Source organism: Oncorhynchus keta, chromosome 12 (assembly GCF_023373465.1).
Source record: "Oncorhynchus keta strain PuntledgeMale-10-30-2019 chromosome 12, Oket_V2, whole genome shotgun sequence".
Classification (NCBI taxonomy): Eukaryota; Metazoa; Chordata; class Actinopteri; order Salmoniformes; family Salmonidae; genus Oncorhynchus; species Oncorhynchus keta.
The window spans coordinates 39,957,831-39,973,284 of NC_068432.1; the positions used below are offsets into that span (position 1 = coordinate 39,957,831).

General features: G+C 42.7%; 2 protein-coding genes across 5 annotated transcripts in view; both read right to left on the bottom strand.

Annotated features, from left to right (window-relative positions):
* LOC118372713 (stearoyl-CoA desaturase 5-like) overlaps positions 1 to 7,929 on the bottom strand; it is a 19,931-nt gene extending 12,002 nt beyond the window's left edge. The window contains exons 1-2 of the mRNA XM_052458731.1: positions 7,921 to 7,929; positions 4,333 to 4,440 (exon numbers count right to left, since the gene is read on the bottom strand). Coding sequence (XP_052314691.1) covers positions 4,333 to 4,440; positions 7,921 to 7,929 — 117 coding nt within the window. The remainder of the gene's footprint in view (positions 1 to 4,332; positions 4,441 to 7,920) is intronic.
* LOC118372716 (protein lin-54 homolog) overlaps positions 4,965 to 15,454 on the bottom strand; it is a 21,574-nt gene continuing 11,084 nt past the window's right edge. For all 4 annotated transcript variants that reach the window (XM_035758680.2, XM_035758677.2, XM_035758681.2 and 1 more), the window contains exons 5-14: positions 14,323 to 14,451; positions 13,910 to 14,111; positions 13,711 to 13,784; positions 13,373 to 13,567; positions 13,205 to 13,296; positions 12,928 to 12,999; positions 12,660 to 12,762; positions 12,340 to 12,477; positions 8,698 to 8,900; positions 4,965 to 8,449 (exon numbers count right to left, since the gene is read on the bottom strand). In XM_035758680.2, the coding sequence (XP_035614573.1) occupies positions 8,254 to 8,449; positions 8,698 to 8,900; positions 12,340 to 12,477; positions 12,660 to 12,762; positions 12,928 to 12,999; positions 13,205 to 13,296; positions 13,373 to 13,567; positions 13,711 to 13,784; positions 13,910 to 14,111; positions 14,323 to 14,451 (1,404 nt within the window). In that variant the 3' untranslated portion in view covers positions 4,965 to 8,253. The remainder of the gene's footprint in view (positions 8,450 to 8,697; positions 8,901 to 12,339; positions 12,478 to 12,659; positions 12,763 to 12,927; positions 13,000 to 13,204; positions 13,297 to 13,372; positions 13,568 to 13,710; positions 13,785 to 13,909; positions 14,112 to 14,322; positions 14,452 to 15,454) is intronic.

The following is a 15,454-nucleotide window of genomic DNA, read 5'->3' on the forward strand; positions in this document are numbered from 1 at the left end:
TTTATCTTGGCCAGGTCGCATTTGCAAATGAGAACTTGTTCTCAACTAGCCTACCTGGTTAAATAAAGGTGAAATAAAAAATAAATAAATAAAAATATCCTTCTGTGAATGAAACAAATACACTCTACAACATTTCCCAGAACCAACAGGGCACATGTGAGAGAACAGTAATTTGATAATGACAATGATAGCTAGGGAACTACTAATAGTACACTCGCACTCAACATTTAAATTAGTCATTTAGCAGACACTCTTATCCAGAGTGACTTACAGGAGCAATTAGGGTTAAGTGCCTTGCTCAAGAGCACATCGACAGATTTTTCACCTCGGGATTCGAATCAGTGACCTTTCGGTTACTGGACCAACGCTCTTAACTGCTAGGCTACCTGCCGCACCTCCCACAAATGTGTTGTTGTTACTGTACCTGTTTACACCTAATAAAGTCCCATTTCATTTAACAAGATCCTAATAACGTCGCACACTTCGGTTACCCCAGAAGGCCAGAAAGGGCCATGTTAATAAGTATCAGCCATATTTCAGAGGAGTAACAGTGTGTCAGTTGAGAAACGCTTCCTCAGCTTTCCCCACCCAGGGATATAGGTGAGAGATGCTTGGAACAGCAGCTGTTGACTGTCTGAAGGCTGTCTGCACTGTGCTCACTAAGCAGATAGATAGCACACACACTGACTCCTGCCTCCCTATGGCCTTATATTTGGACACTGTCTACGCAGCTGTCTGTCACTTACTCCATTTTAAGACCAGTTCCATATGGAGCCCTAGCTTCCTATGCTGGTCTCTAAACCTATACATGACATTTGATTGGCCATTTAAACTGAAATATGGCTTTGTTCCAATATCCACACTAGCATAGCACTTTAGAATACAGGTCCGATACATCGTTTTTTCTAAAGGGCAATTGTGATGTTGGAACAGGTCAAGTGACACCTCTGAGAACTGGCATGTTGTAGATGATTGGTGGATGGCGAGAGGGGCAGAGCCATGATCAGGCTGCGTACATGATGATCCGGTTGGTGGAGGAGGCAGCATGTACGAGGCAGGCGACCCCATAACTAACAGTACTCACTGTGGGTCTTTAACAAAAGTAACATACAAAAGTAACATACATTCTAATTTCTAGCAGTTCAGGAAATGTGAAATGGAAGCATTTTTCTCTGTTAATAATTACAATATATGGTAACAGTACAGACAAATGCTTCAACTTAGTTCAAAAGTACAGTTGTTGCCAAAGATATCGGCACTTTTTTCAAGTAACTCACAATTTGTTGAAATTGACCAAAGTATTTGGTCTCCACAATTCTTTATTTCACTGTCAATATTACAGAACCTTTGTTTGATTCAGAACTTAATATATCCATTTAAATCTAAAAAATAAACAGATGGCATTGACTAAATTAATATTCGGTAGCACAGCCTTTGGTCAAAATAACTGCAATCAAGCGCTTCCTATAGCCATCAATGAGCTTCCTGCACCTCTGTACTGGCAGTTTGATCCACTCATTTTGTGCAAACAGCTCCAATTCTCCCAGATTTGAAGGGTATCTTCTCCACACTGCAGTTTTCACATCTCTCCACAACTTTTGAATGGGATTTAGATCTGGACTCATTGCTGGCCACTTCAGAACAGTCCAGCATTTGATCTTGAACCATTCATTGGTGCTTTTTGAAGTGTGTTTGGGGCCCTGACCTCAACCCCATCGAACACCTTTGGGATAAACTGGAACGCCGACTGCGAGCCAGGCCTAATCACCCAACGTCAGTGCTCGTCCTCACTAATGCTCGTAGCTGAATGGAAGCAAGTCCACGCAGCAATGTTCCAACATCTAGTGGAAAGCCTTCCCAGAAGAGTGGAGGCTGTTCTGGCAGCAAAGGGGGGACCAACTCCATATTAATGCCCATGATTTTGGAATAAGATGTTTGACAAGCAGGTGTCCACATACTATTGGTCATGTAGTGTATGTCTATGGAGTATGCACTGTAGGCACCTGACCTGAGCCATAAGGGAAACTGGGCATCTACCACCCCACTATCAATTAGATTAGGCTACTTTGAAAACTATGTTGCAGGTGTGTGTGTGTGTGTTGAGATCACTGCAGCAGGCATCTTAATCCCCTAATGGCTCAGTCACATGAGTGAGAGAGGAGACAGAGCAGCACGCGCACACGTCATGACTTTTTAACGGTTGTAGGTAGGCTATTTAGATTGTCATTTTGGAGACACCTATTTTTTTCCCAAAAACATATTAACATGCTAGAACTGATGTCCATCAAGAAATAATGTCGGCAAATCACTGGAAAGCATACCACGGCTAACGGCTGTATACAGGTACTCCACATTGCATCATGCATAAGAAAAGCCCTTAGCCGTGGTATATTGGACATATACCACACCTCCTTGTGTCTTATTTCTTAATCATAACAGTCAAACGAGTTAAATCGACATCCATTGATGGAAAAGGATTTTGCAAGTTTTATAAAGGGTGAATTATGTTCTCTCATGCAACATATTAAAATTAATTTATGTCCCAACAATAATTATTTTGATAATAAACAAATGTAGTTTCTAACATTGTTACAGGTTACGTCGATAACATGATGGGAAAAGGGTTTATTGTATAAATGTGGGACCTCCTCTCTTGCTGCAAAACAAATGTTGGGCTAGTTCAGGCATTTAGGGAGGGTTCAGAAAGGTCATTGGTTAAGGAATTTTTACTAGACCTAACAACCCTGTTGGAGTGAGCTTCTCTTCTTCTCCCGCTTCGAACATGCAGTGTGCCTCGCAAAAGTTTGCTCTCCTCGTTATGAAATTATCAACTTTACTCTGTATATCTAAAAATGACCATACACAATGATTGATTCAAGCAAAAATTCTAATGTAAGCCTCGATCAGCATGTAGCCTACCTACAGCCAGATGAGAGTGGTCTCCGGTGGAAGCTTAATGTACTGTAGAAAATAAGCTAACAAATAACCTTGGTTGTCTCTCAACTAAAGGACTTATGCTTCATTTGGATCGGTTGCATTGGCATCTGCATATCGGTGAATCCTTACGTAACCCCAACTTGAGACGTTCCCTCTCCTATGTCTTAAAGGGCAATTCCACCACTTTTCAAACTCATATTCATTACCTCCAGCACAATACCAGAGTATACATGTGTGAAAAGTGCACGTTTCTACATCTTGTAGTAAAAAAAATAAAGTTCAAAAGTTATACCCCATGACAACAAAAGTTCAAATATATATTTTCAAGCACAGATTCACATGTTGAGCAAGACAATACCGTATTTTACTTCACATTTTTAAAGAATTAAAAAAATATATTTTCAACCACAGATCATAGAAACATGCTGATATGTCACATGTAGACACAGGTATGGTGCTGGAGATGATGAATATGAAGTTGAAAGTTGTGGAATTGACCTTTAAAAGGGATACTCTGGGATTTTGGACATCACGCCAGGCCCTCATCACCACTGCACTGATCAGCTGCAAATCAATAACCAATTATCAATATGATAATACACCTCCCTCTGCCAGTTCCTCAACACCCCCACTGATCAGCTGAAGAATGATATGTTGTCAATAATCAATGAGTAGAACAGTAGCCAATACCATGAATTAAAAACTACCTGATCACATGGCCGTGGCCCTCATCATGATAGAGGTACTCTTGTGATGGGAGAGGCTATACGGACAGACCCAAAATTCATGACGTATGTCACAAGTTAAGTGGAGACGAACGGATTCGGTTCAATCAGCTCAGTCAGTCGTCCTGATGAGCCCTCCCAAGATAGATAGTTTAGGTTTGCGGCTAGAAACTTCAGAGACAATTTAAAACTGGTCTGCTGAAGTTGGGAGTGTTCAGAATCATTCTGTTTATACTGAACTGCAAAAGCAATAAATGTGCTTTAGCTGTCTGTCACCCTGGCCTGACATTAGCTACACTATCTAGCTACTTCCCTCTAAGTTACTGCAAGACAGAAGTCCTCGGCAAGCGGGACCCGGGAGCGAAGGATACTGCACGGTGCTGTTGTGTTGCCGGCTTGCAGCGCAAACTCTCCCCATTGAGCAGTAGACTATCACGGTGACATCCAGATGGTTACTTCCAATATTACAAGTTATTTATCCTGTAGGCTGCTATACTATTCAAAATATAATTGAGTGTGGAACAAAATGTTCCACATTAGCTACCACCAGCCACCTGGGATACAGTCTCCCTGTGAAGCAACTGCTGCCCAGTGGGAAGCACCTTGCTACAACACCGTTGCATTGGTTATTCACACCAGCATGTCACGTTATGTTACTGTGTTTAGTTACCTTGGTGATCTTGCTGGGAGTCTTGGTTAAGTACTTCCTCTGTGTTTTCTCCAGATGCTCCGCCCCAATCTTCCTGGCAGCAATATCCTTGCTGGTGAAGCACTTTTTCTGCAAAGCAATGATGACGGCATGTTTCATTGCAGGTAACCATGATTGACAGAGGAAGAAGAATGATTACAAGCATCACCCACCGTTTGAAGCTTCCAGTCTGTTATTCGAACTCAATCAGGATGACAGAGTGATCTCCAGCCTTGTCCTCGTCAACACTCACACCTGTGTTAACGAGAGAGTCACTGACATGATGTCAGCTGGTCCTTTTGTGGCAGGGCTGAAATGCAATGGAAATCTTTTGGGGGGGGATTCAGTTAATTTGCATGGCAAAGAGGGACTTTGCAATTAATTGCAATTCATCTGATCATAAAATATCTTACAATTACAGTGTAGTGTTAATTACAGTGTAGTGTTAATGCACAGCATCAATCACGTACAAATCAACTTCATGTTATTGTCTAAAACAATCAGACATCTGAAATCAGAAAATTGGCTTATCAGAAATATGACAATATCTGATCGCCCTATTCTATGTAATTAGTGAATTATGAATGCAATTTAGTGCAAAGATTGAGAAAACATTTTTTTACAGAACTGTATAAATTTTATTTGCTTTGTATTTAGCTTACATTACAGTCACAACATCTTACATAGGCTTTACTCAATAGAAATCTGAAAATAATTAAAAGTACTTTAATTTTGGTGATATTGTGTTATAGTCAGGATAACATGAGATAAATAATTCCAGACAGACAGATGTTTACAAGAACGGTGACATAAGAAAAAAGACAAACATGATTTCACCTAAAAAGCAACAGGCAATGGTCACTTAACATACGATATACAATCAAACAACCAAGTAGTACTACTAAGCTGTTGCACAGGGGCTTTTATACATGGAGGGGCAGCAGGTAACAGATTTACACAGATCAGTTCAGTACAGAGATTCCCTCAGTGAAAAAAGCCTGATATTGCAAACATTGAGAAGGTACAAAGAAGGTTTATTGTTTTGTCTAGTGTACAGAGCACTGCCAGATGCCATGGGTTAGGTTACCTGATAGAAGGCTAGGTTTCTCCTGAAATATATAGATTTGATAGGAACTTTTCTGTTCACAGACAGAGCACAACTTTGCTGTTTAGTTTTATTGATAATATAAATGTATTTTTTGTTACATTTCTCTCTGTTAGAAGACAATCTAAAAACAATTTCCCACCACCTTTCAACATCAGATTAAGGGAGTGAGCTGGGCAGAGCACTTTCAGAGCAGCGTTCTGTTTGTGCTCAACTATTGGAAGCCCTTTGAAACATCCCACTTTGTGGGTTGACAATGGATACTAGGGCTGTATTCAATGAGGGGAGACTCAACAAATGTTACAAATAGAAATGTAACAGTGCCAATAATTCCAATCCTCTACCTGAAATACCACTGTATTAGTTCTACACAATACATTTCTATCTGAACGTTCTGTAACATTGCACCCTCCTGAACAGGGCCTAGAGAAATGTGTTTTATTAGGGATGCATCACGCTGCTCAAACCAATTGTTGATGCTCCTGTACAGCAATTTTGTAATAACCTGCAAGATCATCCCATACAATAAACAAAGTTTTCAGTGCATAGGGATGATTACAACTTTAAAAAGGATGTGTGATGGTTTATAACATGGTCATGCTCTTTTGGACAAGGGCAATCTATATCAACAAACGGCTGCTTTTTGATAGATCTTGAGCGTGTTTTAATAAGTATGTGTGAGTCTTCAACAACATTGGGGGAAACAATTGACAACGTAGTAAAAGTCCTTCAATGCCCTGAGCAGACTGGGGAACGTAAGGCAAAGGTATTCTGGGGGGAAATACATCTACTAATAACAGTATTTTAAAAACAACACCCAAACACACACAAGACTCACCCAATACAAAAACAGAGAGGGATCGGCTTTGTGAGGGGGAAATGTAGGCTGGCGCGACCCACATGACTCACAACACAGGGACAGCTGTCGTACACTGGTCTGGAAAGAAGGCCGTTAATGCAATATTCACTCAGAAATTGAGCAATGGCTTTGATTGGTTCAATCAAATGTGATTTTTTCCCCCTCAGAGGTTGAGACCTCTTGTTGTTTTTAAAATACAACCATTGTAATGGAAGGGGCAGCGCTCAGGGGGCTGTGTGGCCATGCATGTTGGTGTTTGAGTGAGAATAATACAGAAGAGAACCAACCAGTAAAAACACGGCCCTCCTCCTTATCAACGCATTGTGCCAACATGGAGGAGCCATTCCAGACTGAAGTCAGGAGGACTTGAGAGTTGTGTGTTAGCCAGACTAGTGGACATGATAATACGGGTTTTAGAAACACCACCCAGATGCTGTTGAACACATACCTGAAGACAGAGTTAGTGTGACACACAGAGGCCAAACCATGGGTTACCTGGTAGCCTAATCCATGATGACATTGTAGAAAAATGTTACCATGCCATATCATCAGCTCACTGTAGACTAAAGGCACTCTGCTATGCTAAAATAGTTGCAGTGCTCCTGACATACGGTGATACGATGGCTAGATTCATTATCCAATCCAACAATCTGCCCCTTGACAGTGATCCAACATGGATGTGTGCACTATTCTACATACATTACTCTACATCTTTGTTATTCACAAAGAAGTTAAAGTAGGGTCACTTAGATTCCAATATTCCTATTTACCTAATAAGTGGACAACTTTCCTACCTTCACAATTCATTTAGAGTACCATAAGCACTTTAGCAGAGCAAATAACTTGGATTTGATATTGTGAAACTTTACCCTACCTGAAAGTGTCAGAAACAGGACTGTATGCTACCCCAAAACCCAATCTGGTGAATGTAAATTTAAATAGTTACCAATTATTTGTTTAAAAATGGTAAATAGACTCCATATCCATGATAAAATCAAAAGCGGGAATTTAGAATTTGTTCCTAGACATTTTTATAAGCACAAGTTGAAACAGTGGTTGAGGAAAATAAATAGTGGGGGTATCTTGTGGGCTACAGTAAAAGCTAGCAACTGTAGAGAGATCAGCATCATGATTAGAACCTGGGCTACTAACTGAAGAATCATCAGAAATGATTAAAACATGTTAATATCACACCAGAGAGAAGGAGAGGGACAAACACAGCCATGATAAGATGGTAGAAAAAAAGTACATTAGAAGAAAAAACAAAACATGTAAAAATACCCATTATCAAAAAGTGTGCACGGTAAGTCTAAAACAACCCCCTTCCAAAAACACAAACAAACTGTGCTATTCCACTCAGTCAGAGGGTGCACCGAAACCAAGAACTGGTTAAAACCCAAATCCTGGTCCCGCTCGTTTGCTCTACCTTTGCACCTCTTTCTCTGCCAAGTCTCTCCCACAATCCTTGTTTTTTCAGGCAGGCATGGGGACAGCCCCTCCCTTCAGCCAAGTCTCTCCCACAATCCTTGTTTTTTCAGGCAGGCATGGGGACAGCCCCTTCCTTCAGCCAAGGCTGTTCCCACTAACTGTGAAGAAGGAGCAGCACCAGCGCCATAGCAATTAATGTCCCTTAGTTCTCCCAATGCTAGAGCTCTGAGGCTGGGTAAGCATTGCACAGGGCTGTCCTTGCCTCCTGGTGCTGGGTCTAGCTAGATAACAGTTGACGGGGCAGTCTACTCTCCTCCCAATCCAATGTCTATGGGGATAGCTAGCCTGGGAGACAGAGAAACCAAGGACCTCCCAGGGATCACCACCACTCGCCAGTACCAATGTTTAGCTCTGGGGCTTGGGGAGAAAGGGGGCCACCCTTTCAGTATCCCAGGAACGAGTTCTCTCTGCGCTGGGTGAGAGGCAAATCGAGAGAGCCCTTGGACCTAGCCTAGCAGTTGATGGAGGGACAGTCTGTCTTGCCCGCCGAGCTGATGATCCTCATGAGGCAGCGTCCAAACTCCTCCAGGATCATCCTCTCTGCGGTGGCCTGGGGCTGCTGGTTCAGCTCTGCCTGCTCAGCCTGCTCCAGCAGACACTCGCACGTCACCTCCGCCACCTCCTTCGTCACAAACGTATAGGGCATCCTGGTTGAGAGAGGATGAAGAGATTAGCCACTGCTCTAGAACAAGATACAGCATAGATGGGGAGTACAGAGCCGAGGCTGGAGAGAGGGGGAGCCGAGGCTGGAGAGAGGGGGGTGAGAGGGAGGAGGCGTTAAGGATAGAGAAAATAAATCTAGAGAAGATGCGTTGAGGAGAGGGGGTAGGTAGAGGGGGTGAGTAGAGAGGGGTGAGGCTGGAGAGGGCGAGTGTAGAGAGGGAGGGAGTCTTACCTCCCCCCTCCGCTGGTGATGGCGGGAGTGGTCCGTGTAAGCAGGTCTGAGATCTGTGATGACAGCTTGGTCTTGGCTGCCGTCTGTTGTTGAACTCTGACCTCAGCTGCGTCGGCCAGGTGCATCAGAGTCTTCCTCTCAGGGCTCTCTTCAAAGTTCTTACAGCCCACACACTTACAGGTAGACGAGCACATGATCTTGGCCTGGCAGAGAGAGTCTCAATAAATAAGCAGGCGTGACCAAGAACGTGGTGTGCTACTAGAAGGTCGGACCAGAAGCCTGGACCCACCGCTTCAGGGATAAGACTGGCCACACCTGATGTAAAGTGGCGTGCAACATATAATAGAACAGAGTACAACGTTATAGTCCACCCTGGACTTGAACAGTCTTTACGACCAGGTCCACCTCTACAAGGCAGCAATCCCAACTTTTGCCCGGACCCTGAAGGAAGTCACCCTCAACCGCAGCACCTCACACAGGAGCAACAGATATCCCACCAAGACACCATCTCAGACCTGCGAGACCCCTTCCAGAAGGACCTGCATCAAGAGAAGCCACGCCAAGAGGACATACACCCAGATCACAGCCCTTACCCCCAACCAGCTGAGACCCCCCCCAACAAACCCTGGCCACACCCTATATGGGCCCCGTCCCCCCCAACTAGTTAAATAAAGGTTCAATAAAAAAATAAAACAACTCCTGGAGCTCTGTTGCACGCTGGGTATGTACATAGTAAATGGTAGGCTTCGAGGAGACTCCTATGGTAGGTACACCTACAGCTCGTCCCTTGGCAGTAGTACTGTAGATTACTTTATCACCGACTTCAACCCAGTCTCTCAGAGTGTTCAGTCATCCCACTGACACCCCTATCAGCAAAATCATAGTTATGATTGAATATTGCTCTGTTCAAGTAGAGGCATCAAAGCCAAAGGAACTGCACAATATAACAAAAATGCTATAGATGGAATGAAAGTAGTGTAGAAACCTACCGAAAAAAACCAGAACAATTAGGCAACAGCAAATTTAATTCCTTTTAGATAACTTCCTGGATAAAACATTTCACTGTATTTAGTGAAGGTGTAAACTTGGCAGTAGAAAGCCTAAACAGTATATTTGACATTTCAGCTTCCCAAACCTAAAAATTGAGCAGGCAACCTAAGAAAATAAAAAAACAATGACAAATGGTTTGATGAAGAATGCAAAACCTACAAAAGAAATGGAGAAACCTGTCCAACCAAAAACAGATGCAGAAAACCTGAGCCTACACCTTCACTATGGTGAATCAATGAAACACTACAGAAAAAGGAACATCACGTCAGAAATCAACACAATGTCATTCAAGAATCCATGGAATCTAACCACTTCCGGGAAAATTGGAACAAACACGAAGAGTTAGTTAATTCAGAAAGTATTCAGACCCCTTCACATGTTCCACATTGTTACATTACAGCCATATTCTAAAATGGATTAAATACAATCCTCAATCAATAACCCATAATGACAAAGCGAAAACAGGTTTATGGACTTTTTTTGTTGTTGCAAAACAGAAATACCGTATTTACATAAATATTTAGACCCTTTGCTTTCAGACCTGAAATTGAACTTGGGTGCATCCTGTTTCCACTGATCTTCCTTGAGATGTTTTTATAACCTGATTTGGAAAAGCACACACATATAACATCCCACAGTTGACAGTGCATGTCAGAGCAAAAACCAAGCCATGAGGTGGAAGGAATTGTCCATAGAGCTCAGAGACAGGATTGTGTCGAGGCACAGAACTGGGGAAGGGTACAAAAAAAATGTCTGCAGCATTGATGGTCCCCAAGAACACAGTGGCCTCAATCGGGGGATTGTTGAAGAAATGAGTCTCCCTCACTTGATTAGAATATTATACGAAAAGCAATGCTCTCCATCCAACCTGACAGTGCTTGAGACGATTTGCAGAAAAGAATGGGAGAAACCCTAAATACAGGTGTGCCAAGCTTGTAGTGTCATACCCAAGAAGACTCAACGCTGTAATCGCTGCCAAAGATGCTTCAACAAAGTACTGAGTAAAGGGTCTGAATACTTACGTAAATGTAATATTTCCATTTAATTTTTTATAAGTTTGCTAAAATTTCTAAAAACCTCTTTTTGCTTTGTCATTATGGGGTATTGTGTGTAGATTGATGAGGGGGGGGGGGAACAATTGAATCCATTTTAGAATAAGGCTGTAACGTAACAAAATGTGTAAAAAGTCAAGGGGTCTGTATACTTTCGGAATGCACTGCAACTATTCAAAATGGAGATGTATGGATAACCACTTCTCCAATCCTTTTGTTTCTATAACAAAATTCAAACAGCAAAAAACATGTCCATGATCAAATACATATCTTAGAATAAGCTATTAAAGAATACCAGAACCAACTGGACTCTCCAGGAACATAAAAAAAAAATCAACAACCCAGTCAGTATCTGGGAAAAAAATACTTGACTCAGTTTTAGAACCACCCATTGCCCTCTACGGTTTGGGTCTGCTCACCAACAAAAAGAATTCACTAAATGGGACAAACACCAAATTGAGACACTGCATGAAGAATTCTGCAAAAACATCCTCCATGTCCAACGTAGAACACCAAATAATGAACGCAGAGCAGAATTAGGCCGATATCCCCTAATTATCAAAATCCAGAAAAGAGACGTTAAATTCTACAACCACCTAAAAAGGAAGCCATTTCCAAACCTTCCATAACAAAGCCATCACCTACAGAGAGATGAACCTGGAGAAGAGTTCCCTAAGCAAGCTGGTCCTGGGTCTCTGTGCACAAACACAAACACACCCCACAGAGCCCCAGGACAGCAACACAATTAGACGCAACAAAATCATGAGAAAACAAAAAGATAATTACTTGACACATTGGAAAGAGTTTACAAAAAAAGAGAACTAGAATGCTATTTGGCCCTAAACTGACTGACCCAAAATGAAGGAAAGCTTTGACAATATACAGACAGTAGCATAGCTTTGCTATTCAGAGAGATCGCAGTAGGCACAAAGTGCTCACTGCCCACAAAATGAGGTGGAAACTGAGCTGCACTTCCTAACCTCCCACCAAATGTTTGACCATATTAGACACATATTTCTCTGAGATTGGGGTGGCAGGTAGCTTAGTGGTTAGAGCGTTGGTCCAGTAACTGAAAAGTTGCTGGATCGAATCCCCGACAAGGTAAAAATCTGGTGTTCTGCCCTCGAACAAGGCAGTTAACCCATTGTTCCCCGGTAGGCCATCATTGTAAATAAGAATTTGTTCTTAACTGACTAGTTAAATAAAAAAAATGTAAAAAGATTGCACAGACCCACAAAGAATTTGAAAATAACTCATATCTACTGGGTGAAATACCAGTTTGCCATCAAAGCAGCAAGATTTGTGACCTGTTGCCACAAGAAAAGGCAACCAGTGAAGAACAAACACCATTGTAAATACAACCCATATTTCTGTTTATTTATTTTCCCTTTTGTACATCATTACAACACTGCACATAGCCATAATATGACATCTCCATTGCTTTGAAACTTTTGTGAGTGTAATGTTTACAGCTTGTACCATTTCACTTGCTTGACACACACAGAGCGAGAGCGTGAGAGCGAGCGAGAGAGAGACCCACCTCGTAACACTCGCAGTAGTTCTTCAGGCAGCCTGAGCGTTTACAGTTGCAGCCTTTGCTGTGTCTGCGGTCCGACTCGCCCTCTTTACCTTTACCGATCTTCGGCTTGAACGCCTCCGGGTTGCGGTCCAGACACGCCTGGGGAAATGATACACTCCTTTTAAAACAACTCTGTACACAAGGAGTCAGATATATTACACAAGGCCAAATCATATCACAAATCAAAGAGTACATTTGTCACACCAAGCTTTTCTTTCACATAAAGGAAGAATAAGGTGAGACAAATAAAGTTGAGTCAAATCTGAGGTCTTGTTCCTCACCTTGATGGCTTTAGCTCGGTCCGTCTCGTGTTCCAGGTTGTTGAAGCAGTTGGTACAGTTACAGTTCTGACAGAACTCCCCGTTGGCAAAACAGTCACAGTACCTGCAGAGAGAGCATTCAGACACAACATAGACAGCTAGAGGTTAGGCCCATCTCAAATGACGTCTACACGTCTAAATACAGGACATTTACTTTTTAAAGCAGGAATCCTTTTAAACATCAATAGTTGAGTAGGTTGAGTTCCCTGTAAGTTATTATAGTACGTACAGTTTGAGACACTGAGATTTGGTGCAGTTACAGGGCTTCCGTGGTCTGAAGGCAGCACCTGATGTTGATAAGCTGTGGGAGAAGGGAATATGCTTATAATTAGTCAGGTCAGTGAGTTTATTTCAACGTTGTCATAACATTTCATATCAAAAGGAATTTAAAACCTTCAAACAAAGGTGCTTTATTGTACTGACTTATTCTACTGACAAGGACTTCTTTGCCATCAAACCACAGATCATACTCCAGCTGGGGATTTCCTGTGTGGTGTTGTGCTTACCCATTGAGAGGCAGTCTGGCCTGAGTCTGGATGCCTGTAGGGGTGGAGAACCCAGAGCTGCTGGCCAGAGTCACATACGCCGACTGCTGGAGCTGGAGAAGAGAGAGAGAAGTGAGAGCACAAACACACACGTTTAAAATGCATTCAACACACATTCCAGCCCTGTACCTGTGTGACGTATTGTGCGGGCAGCACGGCGTAGCCCATGTTCCCAGAGCCAGGGGCAGGCGCCAATACGGTACCCGGGGGTAGATTGGTGAGGTTGGGCTGAATCTGGGGTAGAGATGTGGCGGGCATGATCAACCTCTGCTGGGTCTGAGTGGTCAGCACCTGGCCTGACGATGTCAAGGGCTTAGGCACCACCTGAGAGAGGAAGAGAACAATTAAATGTGTTCAATTACACTCACCTTATTGATAGTGCATGTTGTCGTGGCTGAGTGAAAGTATGATTAGGGGACCAATTCAATCTGTAAGTAAGTAGTGTGTTCGTGTCACGTGTGTTTCACCTGCTTCATTGTCTGTGCTGGGACAATGGGGACAGACATCCTGACTTGGGTTGTGTTGACCACCATGGGCTTGGCTGTGGAAGGAAAACAGGTCATTATATACCATTGTACATACACTATATATTTATGGCACTGTTTGGACCTAAAATCCTTTCCCTGCCACTCTGTATGGATGGTGAGTTGGGAGTCTGGCTCCTACCTGTCATGGATGAGTTAGTGATGGGGCTGCCGGCATGTCCCGTGCTGCTGCCCGTGGTGGCAGTGACCAGCCTGACGTAGTGGAAGCGGCTGCCTGGCACCTGGATCTGCTGCACGTTGGATGGGGTGGACAGGGGAAAGATGGTCTTAAATTGGGTGGCGCCCACCCCTCCCACCGTCACAGTCTGCACAGGCTTCATGGTCTGTGAGGAGGGGAGAAAACAGTCAAGATTATTTCCAAGAGCATCAGCAGTAGCATACCTGATGATCAGGGTCTTGGTGGTTAGTTGGCTAGTTGAATCAGGTGTTCCAGTGTTTGAATAAAACAAAAAATGTGCAGTTCTGGGGGTCACAGTTGAGAAACACTGTTATAAAAGCTAGTTGTAGCCGCACAGTAGAATGGGTTGAGACTACCTTGGCTGGGGAGGTGGCTGTAGACTGTTGTAATAGTATCTGATGTCCCAGGTGGGCCATGTTGAGAGGCAGAGACACTGACTTCTGAGGGGAGTTGGGGACCTGTGAGGCCACCGACACCACCGTCAGCTGTCACACAAAGAGAAAACAGAATGATATGTTTACTAATACATGTCAATAGCTCCAAGTTGTCATCCAAACACAACATGGGAGAAAACTCAGGGTCCCACTCACTGGCCCAGACATGGTATAGTCTCGAAATGGATTGGGGTCATGCGGGACCTATAGGTTGGCATGCTTTCTCTTTATTTGCAGCTATTAAATATGCTAGATTTGGTTATTATGATATGTATTAAATAGTGGTGTAATATTCACTGAGTGTACAAAACATTAGGAACACCTGCTCTTTCCATGACAGACTGACCAGGTGAATCCAGTTGAAAGCTATGATCCTTTATTGATGTCACCTGTTAAATACACTTCAATCAGTGTAGATGAAGAGGAAGAAGCAGGTTAAATAAGGATGTTCAAGCCTTAAGACATGGATTGTGTTTTTGTGCCATTTAGCAGGTGAATGGGAAAGAAAATATTTAAGTGCCTTTGAATAGGGTATGGTAGTAGGTGCACCGGTTTGAGTGTGTCAAGAACTGCAATGCTGCTGGGTTTCACACTCAACAGTTTCCTGTGTGTATTCAGAATGGTCCACCACCCAAAGGACATCCAATCAAATTGACACACCTGTTGGAAGCACTGGAGTCAACATGGGCCAGAATCCCTGTGGAACGCTTTCGACACCTTGTAGAGTACATACGCCAACGTATTGAGGCTGTTCTGAGCGCAACTCAATAGTGGGAAGGTGTTCCTAACGTTTTGTACAATGCAAGTCATTACTCTATTATTTAGAATTTAAAATGTATTAACTGCATTAATTTTTGTTTCTTAAGCATGTCCTTTTGAGATGATTTTCTAAAAAAAATGTATCATCTCAAAATAGGACAATGCTCCTTTAAGAGAATTGGGTTCAAAAGATATTGACCTGGCTACAGTAGACAAGCCAAGACAAATGCTAAAGTGTCTTTTGCAGACTATCAACAGTAGCCAGTATATTGCTAGTATGTTCACTTTTGTAAAT